Below are 14,675 nucleotides of genomic sequence, written 5' to 3'. Positions count from 1 at the left end.
TATACACTTAGCGAGCGAGCCATTAGTAGAGATGATAAATACTCAATATGCTTAGCTCAAGTTGATCGCTGTAGTGTTGAATTTCGCAAAATGTAACTTTAGATAACAAAATGCATGTGTAAAAGCTGGTACACCGCATCCAGGAACTTTTTTTAGAACTAAGTTAGCTTTAGCTACTACCCTCTGTCTAAACTCTTCTACCATGTTCACCGGGAACTTTACCTGCACGTTTATTTCGGCCCTTGGTTTGTTTTTATATAACGTTACTCTACCAATGTTTTTATCTTGTATCTGTGTGTGTCGTAGACACTGTGTTGTGTGTGTATTTTAAACTTTACCAGTATCGTTATCTCCTCCTTGAACTGCCACCTTAACGTGGTGGAGGGGTTTGAGTACCCGAATGAACCTAGGAGCTATGTTGTCCGGGGCTATATGCCCCTGGTAGGGTCTCCCAAGGCAAACAGGTCCTAGGTGACGGGTCAGCCCTGGAGCCAGGCCTGGGGTTGGGGCTCTTATGCGAGCGCCTGGTGGCCGGGCCTTCCCCCACAGGGTCCGGCCGGGCTCAGCCCAAAGGAGCGACGTGGGGACACCTTCCCGTGGGCCCACCACCCACAGGAGGGACCGTAAGGGGCCGGTGCAGAGAAGATCGGGCAGCAGTCGAAGCAAGGAGCCTAGACAACCCGATCCCTGGACACGGAAACTGGCTCTTGGGACATGGAATGTCACCTCACTGGCGGGGAAGGAGCCTGAGATTGTGCGTGAGGTTGAGAGGTTCCGACTAGAGATAGTCGGAAACATCTCTACGCACGGCTTGGGCTCTGGAACCACACTCCTCGAGAGAGGATGGACTCTTCACCACTCCGGAGTTGCCCATGGTGAGAGGCGGCGGGCTGGTGTGGGCTTGCTTATAGCCCCCCAGCTCTGCCGCCATGTGTTGGAGTTCACCCCGGTGAACGAGAGGGTCGTTTCCCTGCGGCTTCGGCTCAGGGATAGGGCTCTCACTGTTGTTTGTGCCTACGGGCCGAACGGCAGTGCAAAGTACCCGGCCTTCTTGGTGTCCCTGGGAGGGGTGCTGGAAAGTGCTCCGACTGGGGACTCCGTCGTTCTACTGGGGGACTTCAACGCCCACGTGGGCAACGACAGTGACACCTGGAGGGGCGTGATTGGGAGGAACGGCCCCCCTGATCTGAACCCAAGTGGTGTTCAGTTATTGGACTTCTGTGCTAGTTACGGTTTGTCCATAACGAACACCATGTTCAGTCATAAGAGTGTCCATCAGTGCACATGGCACCAGGACACTCTAGGTCGTAGGTCAATGATCGACTTTGTGGTCGTTTCATCTGACCTGCGGCCGTATGTCTTGGACACTCGGGTGAAGAGAGGGGCGGAGCTGTCAACTGATCACTACCTGGTGGTGAGTTGGATCCGATGGCGGGGGAGGAAGCAGAGGCTGGGGGCTCAGAGGAGGACTCGTCCATCACCCAAGCTGAAGTCACCGAGGTGGTCAAGAAACTCCTCGGTGGCAAGGCACCGGGGGTGGATGAGATCCGCCCTGAGTACCTCAAGTCTCTGGATGTTGTGGGGCTGTCTTGGCTGACACGCCTCTGCAGCATCGCGTGGCGGTCGGGGACAGTGCCTCTGGGATGGCAGACCGGGGTGGTGGTCCCTCTTTTTAAGAAGGGGGACCGGAGGGTGTGTTCCAACTACAGGGGGATCACACTTCTCAGCCTCCCCGGGAAAGTCTATGCCAGGGTACTGGAGAGGAGAATACGGCCGATAGTAGAACCTCGGATTCAGGAGGAACAGTCTGGTTTTCGTCCCGGCCGTGGAACACTGGACCAGCTCTATACCCTCTACAGGGTGCTGGAGGGTTCATGGGAGTTTGCCCAACCAGTCCACATGTGTTTTGTGGATTTGGAGAAGGCATTCGACTGGGTCCCTCGCGGCATCCTGTGGAGGGTGCTCGGGGAGTATGGGGTCCGGGGTCCTTTGCTAAGGGCTGTCCGGTCCCTGTACGACCAAAGCAGGAGTTTGGTCCGCATTGCCGGCAGTAAGTCAGACTTGTTCCCGGTGCATGTTGGACTCCGGCAGGGCTGCCCTTTGTCGCCGGTTCTGTTCATAATTTTTATGGACAGAATTTCTAGGCGCAGCCAGGGGCCGGAGGGTGTCAGGTTTGGGGACCACGCGGTTTCGTCTCTGCTCTTTGCGGATGACGTTGTCGTGTTGGCCCCTTCTAACCAGGACCTTCAGCATGCACTGGGACGGTTTGCAGCCGAGTGTGAAGCGGCTGGGATGAGGATCAGCACCTCCAAATCCGAGGCCATGGTCCTCAGTCGGAAAAGGGTGGTTTGCCCTCTTCAGGTTGGTGGAGAGTTCCTGCCTCAAGTGGAGGAGTTCAAGTATCTAGGGGTCTTCTTCACGAGTGAGGGGAGGATGGAACGGGAGATTGACAGACGGATCGGTGCAGCTTCTGCAGTAATGCGGTCGATGTACCGGTCTGTTGTGGTGAAGAAAGAGCTAAGCCGTAAGGCGAAGCTCTCGATTTACCGGTCAATCTACGTTCCTACTCTCACCTATGGTCATGAGCTTTGGGTCATGACCGAAAGGACAAGATCCCGGATACAGGCGGCCGAAATGAGTTTTCTCCGCAGGGTGGCTGGGCGCTCCCTTAGAGATAGGGTGAGGAGCTCAGTCACTCGGGAGGAACTCGGAGTAGAGCCGCTGCTCCTCCACATCGAGAGGGGTCAGCTGAGGTGGCTCGGGCATCTGTTCCGGATGCCTCCTGATCGCCTTCCCGGGAAGGTGTTTCGGGCATGTCCAACCGGGAGGAGGCCCCGGGGAAGACCTAGGACACGCTGGAGGGACTATGTCTTCCGGCTGGCCTGGGAACGCCTCTGTGTACCCCCGGAAGAGCTAGAGGAAGTGTCTAGGGAGAGGGAAGTCTGGGCATCTCTGCTTAGACTGCTGCCCCCGCGACCCGGCCCTGGATAAAGCGGAAGAAGATGGATGGATGGATGGCAGTATCGTTATTCTAGCTTGAGAGTGAGTACTAAACGACATCTTATTTGTTTATATTCATAATGATAAAGTTAGATTTTTTATTACATGTGATTCTGACATGATTTCACTACATGCACTTCTTCTCCGCTCGCCTCAGGTAAATAATGCGTCTTTCAGCTGAGCTGATCATGGTCGGCGTCGGCGTAGCGAGTTCATGTGTTTTGCGGGTGTGGCTTTGGAAAGAGCCCAGAAGGGAGAAGGTGGAGTGAACGGAAATAATGAGCTGTCTTTAAAACAGTCGTGAGAGGTCTACAGACACTCAATTTTCATACTTTCTTTTTCAGAGTACTTACATTTTAATTATGTATTGATATATAAAGAAAGTTTAAACAAATTTGGAAAAAAGTTTTTTAACCAAATCCTACCTACCCTACCTTTAATTGCACACATGTCTAGTATAATTAAGTGGTTTTGTTTCATTAATACAGTGTATTGGTGGGGCACAATGTAACATGACCAAATGACAGCTTAAAATGTTACCTGATATAATAAAAAAAATATCCAAGAAAAACTAAAATATTTTGTCAACAAAATACAATCATTAACTTTTTAAAATAAAATAATGGCATTTTTTAATCATTAAAAATATACTAATTTTTGAGTTTGACAACAAACACATCGCTGAACAGCTATTCAGCATAGTTAAAAACATAATAATAATGAATAACTTCTGAACATTAACTCTCAATTCTTATTCACCCTTTTCTCATGGTTTCTCAAAAGAATTCATAAAAGTATATATAACGGCATATTTCTAATAGGGGCTCATTGGCACCCCATCTGCACAACTGGGATTTAAACCGCGGCTCGTGTCTTCTGCTTTTAGATCAGCATTAAAGAACGATCTCAACTGTTAAATAACAGATATAAGATTAAAATAATATCGGATTTGTCTTATTTTAAATAAACACAAAAAACAGAGATGAAAACTAAACGTAAGTAGGAAAATACATGTTCAGTAATATCTTCCAGAGATTTTTTTTAATTTTGGCGCTATTTTTTCTTTAAATAATGTTGATATGGCAACTAGTAAATACACTAAGTTTCGTCATTCTGGCATGTGTGGAAAGGGTTCAAACATACGTGTTACAACCCCGCGTTAGGTTGTGCCCCGCGCTCCCGAATATATTATATTTATAAGACATGATCAGCTAGGCCTGCTTGGCCGCTACTGCAGGCTTGCACAAGTCTACGAAGTGAATATTGATATTGATTGAACAGAGTAACTCACTTTTATGTCTGGCTGCTACTTGGGAATCAGGATCAGGAGGCTTGTGTTCCCTGCTAGAACCTGTTCAAATCAACCACACGACAGATCATACATTATTATAACCACACACCACAGTAGCACTGATCTTACAAACGTCTTTCGTGAATACTCATTGTTTGTTTAAATATATAAAATGGAGATTTGGATTTGTTTCAAACTTTTTGAGTTTGGCAAGTAGCTAATCAGATCGCGGCTCTTCTCTTACTTACCAAAGCTGCTCATCGTGTTGGACAACAGACCTTGATCAGCCAAGGCAAGCACTTGCTTTTAACAATCTACCGTGTTGAACACACGATCAATTCAATCTGTTTAACCGACCTAATTTCATGTAAAGGAAGAGTTGCAGGATTTGTAGCAGAGAGAGAGAGAGAGAGAGAGAGAGAGAGCAGGATTTCCGCATTCGAAAACGAAAGCATAAGCCAACATCTATTTACTAGGCTATTCTTCTCCTTTACCTGGAGCCTTTAAACCGTGTCATTTAATTTTACCAAAATCTACATGATGGGGACAACACTCACTCATTGAGGACGTGAGGTGTAAATTAACAATACAAAAACTCTCGTCAGGTTTAATTCCCTTCTTTCTTAAAAAACAAAACAAACAAAAAAACTAACAAAAATGGTTTCCAGGTTGCAAAATAAAAGTGAATGGCAGTATTATAGCCTATATTTAAATACACACTCATTCATGTATATATTTAAGAAATATTTGCATGTATATACCTATATTTAGATAATTTACAAATATTTCTGTTTATTTGCATCCTTGCTTGGTTATTGTGGTCCCTAAATCTGTGACTGCCGTAAGTTTGCTCTTGTCCCAAGAAGTTTTCTTTTGTGCCTTTTTGATTGTTTCCAGAGTTTACATATATGTTAATAATTATTATTATTGTTAGTCAAAATTCACTTGATTACTTAAACTAAAATTTACAATCACTTTATTCAACAATCTTATTACAAACATTTTACACAAACAATTAGGCTACACACAATGGGCCTCTTTCATTTCATTTTCGTAAATATATGAGTACATGTGGAGTAATTTGCGCATAAAACGGCCCTTCCCGAGAAATTCACAAACGCTTCGTAAACATTCGATTTGATAGTGTTAAACGTGTGTATGTTAATTAATTCGTAAATCACAATTAGCATAATCCCCACCCATGAGTTACTACTAAATAAAGCCATACTGGACATCATTATCAGGTTTGGCTCCAGACAGTAAATTGAACTACTTGGTCATATGCCTAACAATAAATATTTATGGACCATATGCACGGAACGCTCTTGAGTACTTCCGCAATGATATAAGCCAACTGGAACACTTCCGGTGAAATGTCACTTGTTGGGAGTTTCAGTGGTTGCATTCCACTCCACTTTCAGACACGCACTTACAAACTTCCCTAAGCACTTCCCCTCGAGGGAATCCCTGCCGCCATTTTGAAGTGCGTTCCACTTTGTGAAGTGGGCGAGGGAAGTTTATATAAGCTGTGCCTCATTTAATTTATTTTCGAATGGCTGCGTTCTCCAGAGGATGCATCCATGGGGTATACGGAGTGTCCTCAATTAGAAAGAAATGATACGTCCTTTGTAGGACACACAGGCGGAAAAGGAAACGGGAAGTATCAAGTTGCTATGCCTATACGTTCACAATGCGTCATTGCACTCTCACACCAGTTAAATGAATGAAAATTATTTATAACTTGAAAATATGACTATGAAATGTTTCTTACCTTGCCAGCAAAGTCCTGTTCTAAATGTTTAAAAATCACTAAACACTTAATCCTGTTTACCACAACTATTTAGGTAATACAACTTAAAAAACAAAAACAAGCTTGAAACTACTTACATTTAAACACCACATCTTTGCTTGCATGTATATCTGCCGGCGCTGCCATTTTTTCAAATAGCCTAATATAAAAAAAATATGACGGTTGCTAACGGCGACGCGCAACCAGTTCTCACTCCCAAGGCGTCAACATCCGAAGCATGGTCAAGTGCTCATGGAAGGCCAACAGGGCCAAAACGTGTGAAACCGACGCGTAAACACGTAATTACACGTTAACACGTTGTTCCCTTTCAGTCGGTCACTATGACGTATGTCGGTTATACCGACGAATTGGGATCACTTCAGAGAGCCCCTATCAGCTTCGAGAGTTAGAGAACAGGCCAATAGGCCATTGGCGTGCGAGATTTGCATCTCGCGCTCCGCCCCGCACCGCGGGTATAAACAGGAAGCGAGAGCATCGCACTGACGTCATTTACTTCGGAGCCGAACGGCGTTGATGAAGCAAGACTGCTTTCCTAAAAGAGAGCCTATCTACAAGAGAGATGCGGGTATAAACAGGAAGCGAGAGCATCGCACTGACGTCATTTACTTCGGAGCCGAACGGCGTTGATGAAGCAAGACTGCTTTCCTAAAAGAGAGCCTACCTACAAGAGAGATGCTCTAGAGAACGAGAAGGACGCTTTGTGTTGGCGAAAAGGCACAATCAGCGCGATCGCATGCTCACCGCTGCATCAGCATAACAAACTGCTGTTCTCACAGCAACTGTCGGTTGGTGAGGGCATTTGTTTCAGTGAGTGCAGACACAGGACTAAACTTACCTCCTGTGTGCTGCCGTGGTCTAACCCTGGGTGCTTCAGCACTGTTTCCTCACAAAAGAACAACACGGGTGTGACACTGTGTATTTTTCAAGACGTCATTCCACTCGTGCGTTTCTGGATGCGGTTGTTTCCTGTCCTGACGGCCACGATCCTTCTCACATAGATTGAGATTGTGTTCGTGGGTGATCCATGTTCTCTCAGGGGAACGGGATCACGTCGACGCGCTGTTCATCTCACCTGCCGCGTGGGGGTTTGACTGTTCAGCGCACCGTGTGCCGTCTAGCTGTTGGGTGACAGCGCGCGTCACTCTGCGCCTCCGATGCGTGGTATCGCATCGCATGTTGAGACTGTGTTTGTGGGTGGTCTATGCTCTCTCATGAGAGCATGAGAGCATAGCCACGTCGGCGCGTTGTTCGTCTTGCCTTTTTCATTTTCTCACGGCCACGCCCACTATCTCACATGTCTGCTGGTAGCTTACAGATGGGATTGCTGGTCCTTAAAAAAAAGGGGATCTAGTGTTTCATTTGGGGCTCTAGCAGAGGACAGATGTCAATCGCTGCATCGGAGAGAGGGCTGTTATGTGCTGAAAATGAAGATGATGCGGAGTTTCCCACTATAATAGTGGGCGCTCGTGCTGAATCAGATTCATAGTGTTTTAATTAATCAGTAATCTCCCTCCGCCTCAGCCATCTTGATTGTTGTTGTTGTTATGACCCCGGAAGTAATTGAAACTTCACAACTTTATTGTCCAACTCAAGGCCAGAAAATAAACGATGACATAATCGATTATGGCACTTAGCCGCATCGATGCTGAATCGTGCATGCCCCGCATTGCGATGCATTGCTTAATCGATTATTGTTGACACCACTAGGTGGCAGTGCCACTGGCAGGCCACCTCCACCCTGCTTAATGCACGAGGGTAGTTCTGAGCCGAGGTTGAGCTGCGCACATCGCTGGCCCTTGGCCAGACGATGTCCACCCTGGTCCAGAAACACCATTGACCCGGATTTGGTCAGGAACTGCTCTTCCCCCGAAGGAGGGCCGGGTGGAAAAACATTTGTAATTCTGTTCCGCCACTGGTGTTAAAAACAGCCAGTGGTACCCAAATAAATAAAAAAAAAAAAAAGCAAGAGCAGTTCTAATACCTCTGGGTCTCGGGAGTTCAGGAATAGCAGCGTGTGACACTACAAAGCCTCGCCGCTCTCATTCCCCTCTCCACAAGAGGGCGAGAATGGCAGTGTGTGACGCTACAATGCCTCGCCGCTCTTGTTCCCCGCTGAGGAAGGAGGTGAGGTAGAACGTGTGCAATGCCACAAAGCCTTGCCACGCTCAGCCCCTCCTTCATTTGGAGAGCGTGCTTGGCGGTGTACAACGATCCCATGTCTTGTCAGCCCCTGGTGCCTCTCCAAATCGCCAGCAGGGGGCGCAGGCTGTCGGGACGCACACAATGTGCCTCCCCACACTCGCCCGCCCCCTCAGCGGATGCAGGTTGTGTGCTACTCACTCAGACCCCTCCACGGACCACTCCCATGTCGTCCAGGGGTCCCTGCATTCCGCTGCGCTGCCCCGCTGCGTCTGTGGTGCCGATGGTCCCGCTTGTACGGTCTCTGGGAGCCTGGCTAGTGCGCAGCTGGCTCATCCGCACCATCAGACTCGGCTATGCGATTCAGTTCACCCGGCGTCCCCCCAAGTTCAGGGGCATTCACTTCACCTCTGTAACGAAGGAGAACGCCCCTGTGCTTCAGGCGGAGATCGCTGTCCTACTGGCGAAGGACGCGATAGAGACGGTCCCTCCAGCCGATTTGAAGTCCGGGTTCTACAGCCCGTACCTCATTGTACCCAAGAAAGGCGGCGGGTTACGACCGATCTTGGACCTGGGATACTTGAACCGCTCCCTCCACAGGATGCCGTTCCGAATATTGACGCAGAAACGCATCTTCAGGTGCGTCCGTCCCCAAGATTGGTTTGCAGCGATCGACCTGAAGGACGCATTCTTTCATGTCTCAATTCTCCCTCGACACAGACCGTTTCTACGCTTTGCATTCCACGGACAAGCATATCAGTACAAAGTCCTGCCCTTCGGGCTGTCCCTGTCGCCCCGTGTCTTCACGAAAGTCGCGGAGGCGGCCATTGCTCCCATGAGAGAGCGTGGTGTTCGCCTTCTCAACTATCTCGACGACTGGCTGATCCTTGCCCAGTCGCGGGAACAGTTGTGCGAACACAGGGACATGGTGCTTTGGCACCTCAGCCAGTTGGGTCTTCTGGTCAACTGGGAGAAGAGCAAACTCTGTCCCGTACAGAGGATCTCTTTTCTCGGGATGGAGATCGACACGGTCGCTGTCGGTGTTGAACTGCTTGAATTCATTCAAACGCAGCACAGCGGTACCACTGAAACAATTTCAGAGGCTCCTGGGGCATATGGCAGCAGCAGCCGAAATAACGCCGCTAGGGCTGCTCCATATGAGACCGCTTCAACGCTGGCTACACGACCGAGTCCCGAGATGGGCGTGGCACAGCGGGTCCCTCCGCGTCCAAGTAACGCAGAGATGCCGCCAAACCTTCCGCCCGTGGTCGGACCCTTTATTTCTACGGGCAGGAGTGCCTCTAGAACAAGTGTCCAGGCATTCTGTTGTCTCCACGGATGCCTCATCCACCGGCTGGGGTGCCACGTACAACGGGCTTGCAGTTTCGGGTCTGTGGACGGGGCCCCAACTGCAATGGCATATCAATTGCCTGGAGTTGCTGGCAGTTCGTCTTACTCTCAGCCGCTTCAAAATCAACAAACAGGGTGGTCTATGCTCCGCCGCATGTCCCAACTCGCCCGCCATCTCCTCCTGTGGAGTCAGAAGCATCTGAGGTCCCTTCGTGCCATTCACATTCCGGACCCGCTCAATCGTGCGGCCGACGAGCTGTCACGGTTGCCAGTGCTCTCCGGAGAGTGGAGACTCCACCCCCAGGTGGTCCAGCTGATTTGGAGTCGCTTTGGGGCCGCACAGATCGATCTGTTTGCCGTCCCCAACACGACCCACTGCCAGTTGTTTTATTCCCTGACTGAGGGAACCCTCGGCACGGATGCACTGGCACACAGCTGGCCCCGGGGCCTACGCAAATATGCATTCCCCCCAGTGAGCCTTCTTGCACAGACACTGTGCAAGGTCAGGGAGGACGAGGAGCAGCTCCTCTTGGTAGCTCCGTATTGGCCCAACAGGACTTGGTTCCCGGAACTAGTGCTCCTCGCGACAGCACCTCCTTGGCCCATCCCTCTGAGGAAGGACCTCCTAACTCAGAGACGGGGCACCCTGTGGCACCCGCGTCCGGACCTCTGGAAACCATGTCTGGTCCCTTGACGGGACGTGGAGGTTCTAGGTGACCTACCGCAAGCGGTAGTTGACACCGTCACTTCTGCCAGAGCCCCCTCTATGAGACGGCTATATGCGTTGGCTATAAGTGGAACCTGTTCGTCGATTGAAGCTCTTCTCACCGAGAAGACCCCCGAAAGTGTTCGGTCAGATCTGTGCTCTCTTTTCTTCAAGACGGGTTGGAGCGAAGGCTGTCTCCCTCCACCCTCAAGGTGTAGGTTGCCGCTATCGCGGCAATTCACGACCTGGTTAATAGTGAGTCCTTAGGCAAGCACGATCTAATCGTCAGGTTCCTGATGGGGGTGGGGAGACTAAATCCGCCTCGCCCTCCCTCTATACCCTCTTGGGACTTAACTCTGGTGCTAACCGCACTGCAGAGGGCGCCCTTCGAGCCTTTACAGTCAGCTGAGCTTAAAATCTTGTCTCTAAAGACAATACTCCTGGTTGCATTGGCCTCTGTTAAGAGGGTAGGGGACCTGCAGGCATTTTCGGTCGACGAATCGTGCCTGGAATTCGGGCCAGGCAACTCTCAGGTAACTCTGAGACCCCGGCCCGGATATGTGCCCAAGGTTCCCACTACTCCCTTCCGGGACCAAGTGGTGAGCCTGCAAGCGCTGCCCTCGGAGGAGGCAGACCCAGCCCTGGCTTTTCTCTGTCCAGTTCGCGCCCTGCTGGCAGGATGCGACCTATGTTGACAGAATGCAAAGCTTTAGGACCTCAGAGCAGCTCTTCAGGCCTTCAACAGGCCGGGGCCTCCCCTGGGACTTCCGTATGTTGCACTGCCCAAGGCCAGTCCATACGTGTATTCTCCACATGGTAACTCCCTCCAGGCATGATGTGGCTCCCGCAGCGTCCTCCGGGCACGCTTTCCCAGCGTTATCCAATAAGTCTGCTGAGTGGGTCTTGCGGAACAGCAGTGTGACTCTCCCTGCGTGAATTTCCCAGCCCGCATCAGAACGGGGTCTGAGGGGCTCTCGCTGGGCGCTGGAAGTGGTAGTAACTGTGGCGTTTTCCATAGGGATCCCAATTCGTCGGTATAACCGACGTACGCCGTAGTGACCGACTGAAAGGGAACGTCTCGGTTATGTATGGTAACCCTCGTTCCCTGAAGGAGGGAACGGAGACGTACGTCCCGTCGCCACAGTTCCTTACCATCACTGCATGGCCGAGTCACTAGTTCGGCTCCTCAGTGAAAAATGTCAGTGCGATGCTCTCGCTTCCTGTTTATACCCGCGGGGCGGAGCGCGAGATGCAAATCTCGCATGCCAATGGCCCATTGGCCTGTTCTCTAACTCTCGAAGCTGATAGGGGCTCTCTGAAGTGATCCCAATTCGTCGGTATAACAGACTCCGTTCCCTCGGAGTTCCTTCAGGGAACGAGGGTTACCATACGTAACCGAGACGTTACGTGTTGTCACGTGAATTACGCGTTAACCTGTAAATGACGTTAACAATGACACGTTAACAGGCAAGCCAAAAGAGTCAGAATTACGCTATAGATTAATCGCATTTACAGTCAAACAGTATTTGCACCGCAAAATATGCCGTTGGAATTACAAAAGCTGTAAAAATTGCACGAAATACATCAATGACGCCGTTTTTGACGGTGTTGTAGTGTGCCTGAAAAGCGCTGCTTTTTACACTGTTCAGCTTGCCATATAACGGCGTAAAAAACACTGTTTTGGTTGCACAGAGCGCGCGTTATTTACAGCGTTTTGCTTATAGTATAATGAGCCACACCCACCAATTTCCACAGCCAGTAAGTTTGAACTGTTCTCACCAGTCAGACCAGACAAATTCAGCACGGATCATTTTAGTCAAAGGAATGCCTATGAACTGATATGGGTATATTTATCTACAGTAGCCTATAATGTTTTGGATATTTTCATCTCTGCTAACCATAATAATTAAATATCTCACCTCTTTATCATAGCTACTTTAATGTAATTGCTAAAATTTCATGTTCAGCAATTATCCCTACATATTCAACTTATTACACAGATACTTTTCACGTTAGTAATAACTGGACAAAAGCTTTGAGTAATGTTTCCTAAACGAGAAATTGTCCCTAATATAACAAAACAGTGTTTGAAAGCGGTGCGGCATGTGGTAGTCGATAATGCCTGACTCCCATACCAAAATGATCGCTGATTCGTGATTCGATGACAACAAACATGCACAAAAATATGCTTGGCATAACAGCACAGTGAACGGCACGGATTGGTCGATTTCAAATGAGCAGTGTAACTTTTAATACATTTGACTGTATTTTATTTAGACAACAAAAAAGGCATTTCTTAAGTATGTGCATTGGCTTAACATGGCACATTTCCATCTAGATCCTATAGAGAAATCCAATATAATGCCCTATGAATTTGTGTTTTAAGATTTGGAAAATATCAGACGAATAATAGGCCTACTGTTTGCCATTTCTAAAAAATGTGGCAGGTTTTTTTTGGTATAATAAGCTTCTCCTTCCGGGATTAAATAGTGTTCCGATTTTTTACTTAAATTCATGTTTTATTCATATTACATTGATTATATAGTTTAAACAACATTATTACATTTCGTTATATCCAATATATTGTATTGTAATATAAAATATTTTGCCCTTTCGATCGTTCCTGTAAGGTGGAAAATAATCAAAGATAATTTAAATAGAACAAAATCATCTGTTTTACTGTTAGCAACCATTGTCGTGACCAAGAAATTGACTCAACCTCCTCCCCCCTTAACGCCATCAGAAGGGCCATTTGGGATTTCTAAGGACAAAAGAATGGCTTGCTGGCCAAATGTTTTTCACACCTTTGGTATAATGGGTAAAGTTTCGTCTGATTGGTTACTTTCAAACGTCTTACGGTTTGGTCTGATTGGTCAGTTTTAAAAGAGTCATATTTGAGTTTGGTGACATCAGGGAGGAGGATAAAAGAGGATTTCAACTGTAGTTCGGGCTCTTTGGATTCTCTGCTTTCTCTAGAGAGAGCTGCTCTTTAGCTCTCTCTTTCTTTCTTTCTTTCTTTCTTTCTTTCTTTCTTTCTTTCTTTCTTTCTTTCTTTCTTTCTTTCTTTCTTTCTTTCTTTCTCTCTCTCTACCCCTCTTTCTGTCTCTCTCTCTCTCACTCTCACAGGTAACATTCTAAGCAGAGGCCTACTGAGTACAATTAAGGGTTTAAGTTTACATCTATTTGAAGCTATTTTAAGTGTAACCATAATTAAAGCTGCGAGCAGCGATGACGGGCCCAAGCCGGTGGCACCGCCACGCCGGTGGCATCAGCTTAACTGTGCACGGCAGGCAATAGGCATTTAAACAGGAGAATATTTTAGAATTGCTCAAATATGCCACATTTACCGCAGCAACTGGTGCCACTATCACCACAAGCCACACCCATGATGTAATTTAAATGTAGATTAATTTTAATGTCATAGGATAAAATAGATAAAAGTTATCTTTTCCTGCTCAAAATTGTGTAAGTCCAGAAGGCCAGTATTTAATTCAAGGTGTTTGTAGTTCTTTTTTACTTATTCACACTAAAGTGATAGTTTTTTGTGATAGTCTATGATACGAAAGGGGTAAATTATCATCATCCAGAGAGAAAGGCACACACACAAACTCACAGGGTGAGAGAGACCCCCCCCCCACACACACACACACACATGTGTGTGCGCGCGCACACACTCAAACACACACACACAGGGTGAGTCTGAGAGTGAGTGGGGACAGGGGAAGGACTGAGAGAGAGGCACTCTGCACATTGAACAAGATTAACAAGATTTTAACAACAAAAAGAAATAAAATCTAAATGGTGGGATAATTTTTTTTTTAATTTCACTCTCTGAAAACATTATTTTGAATATATTTGAAATCAATATGTGTGGTCCAATATAAAAAATAAATTACAAAATTAATAAATGGAGACAAATCACAGAAACAGCAAAGATGATTTTAATATCTTTTTATAAAATCATGTGAAATTTACGTTTTAATACATTTATATTATATCAGTAAATAATTAATTTAAAGACATATGCATCATACGTGATCTTGGCAAACACATCACATGATGTTTTTATTTCAAGTGATAGGTATATGTGATAGCCTATATGAAGGGTTAAATTATCTTCATCAAGAGAGAAAGACACACACACACACACACACACACACACACACACACACACACACACACACACACACACACACACACACAGAGAGTGAGAAAGTGAGAGTGAGGGGGGAGGGGAAGGACAGGCAGAGGGCATTCCATAGACTTAAGTAGGACTTTACCTACTTTTGGGGTAGGTAAGTCTGATCTAAAACACTTTTGTCCAAATTTGTTTAAACTGTCTTTATATGTCAATACATAATTAAAATTTAAGTACTCTG

General features: G+C 47.3%; 1 protein-coding gene across 3 annotated transcripts in view; it reads right to left on the bottom strand.

Annotated features, from left to right (window-relative positions):
• Nucleotides 1–14,675, bottom strand: part of LOC307127619 (uncharacterized protein) — a 92,655-nt gene that overhangs the window by 76,608 nt on the left and 1,372 nt on the right. Inside the window, exons 1-2 of one of the 3 annotated variants that reach the window (XM_079818964.1) lie at nucleotides 4,540–4,732; nucleotides 4,292–4,351 (exon numbers count right to left, since the gene is read on the bottom strand). The exons of 1 other annotated variant lie outside the window; for it this stretch is intronic. In XM_079818964.1, coding sequence (XP_079675090.1) covers nucleotides 4,292–4,351; nucleotides 4,540–4,552 — 73 coding nt within the window. In that variant the 5' untranslated portion in view covers nucleotides 4,553–4,732. Of the gene's footprint in view, nucleotides 1–4,291; nucleotides 4,352–4,539; nucleotides 4,733–14,675 lie in introns of those variants that run through there. One more of the 3 variants, XM_079818965.1, reaches the window with a different exon arrangement.

This window comes from Gobio gobio (assembly GCF_949357685.1).
Source record: "Gobio gobio genome assembly, chromosome: 6".
Classification (NCBI taxonomy): Eukaryota; Metazoa; Chordata; class Actinopteri; order Cypriniformes; family Gobionidae; genus Gobio; species Gobio gobio.
The sequence above is the reverse complement of the archived record's forward strand: the minus strand, read 5'-3'. Positions and strand labels throughout refer to the sequence as shown.